At 75.4% G+C, this 272-nt stretch overlaps 1 protein-coding gene across 1 annotated transcript in view; it reads left to right on the forward strand.

The window, feature by feature from the left end:
* Positions 1–6: 6 nt before the first annotated feature.
* Positions 7–272, forward strand: part of PGAM5 (PGAM family member 5, mitochondrial serine/threonine protein phosphatase) — a gene marked incomplete at its 5' end in the record, with an annotated part of 18,691 nt that continues 18,425 nt past the window's right edge. The window contains one exon of the mRNA XM_019507002.1: positions 7–104. Coding sequence (XP_019362547.1) covers positions 7–104 — 98 coding nt within the window. The remainder of the gene's footprint in view (positions 105–272) is intronic.

A 272-nucleotide genomic window follows, 5' to 3' on the forward strand; every position in this document is an offset into this window, starting at 1 on the left:
CTGTTGCTCCTACCGCCCGCCGCCGCCTCCTGCCCCGCGGGCCCGACCTGGCTGGAGAGACCCGCCGGCGCCGGCGTCGGCTACTGGGACAGCAACTGGGACAGGTAGGGGCCACGTGCGGCCGGGCCGGGGCCGCCCTCGACGGCGCGGCTGGGCCCGGTCTCCTCGCGCGGGATTCCCGGCCCTCCCCCCCGCGGAGTGGTACGTTCTTCTGTGGTGTGGGGTAACGGGCGTTCTAGGGGGTTCCCCGCCGCGGGATGGTACGTTCCTCC

This window comes from Gavialis gangeticus, unplaced genomic scaffold (assembly GCF_001723915.1).
Source record: "Gavialis gangeticus isolate Ggan-Ray unplaced genomic scaffold, GavGan_comp1, whole genome shotgun sequence".
Taxonomy (NCBI): domain Eukaryota; kingdom Metazoa; phylum Chordata; order Crocodylia; family Gavialidae; genus Gavialis; species Gavialis gangeticus.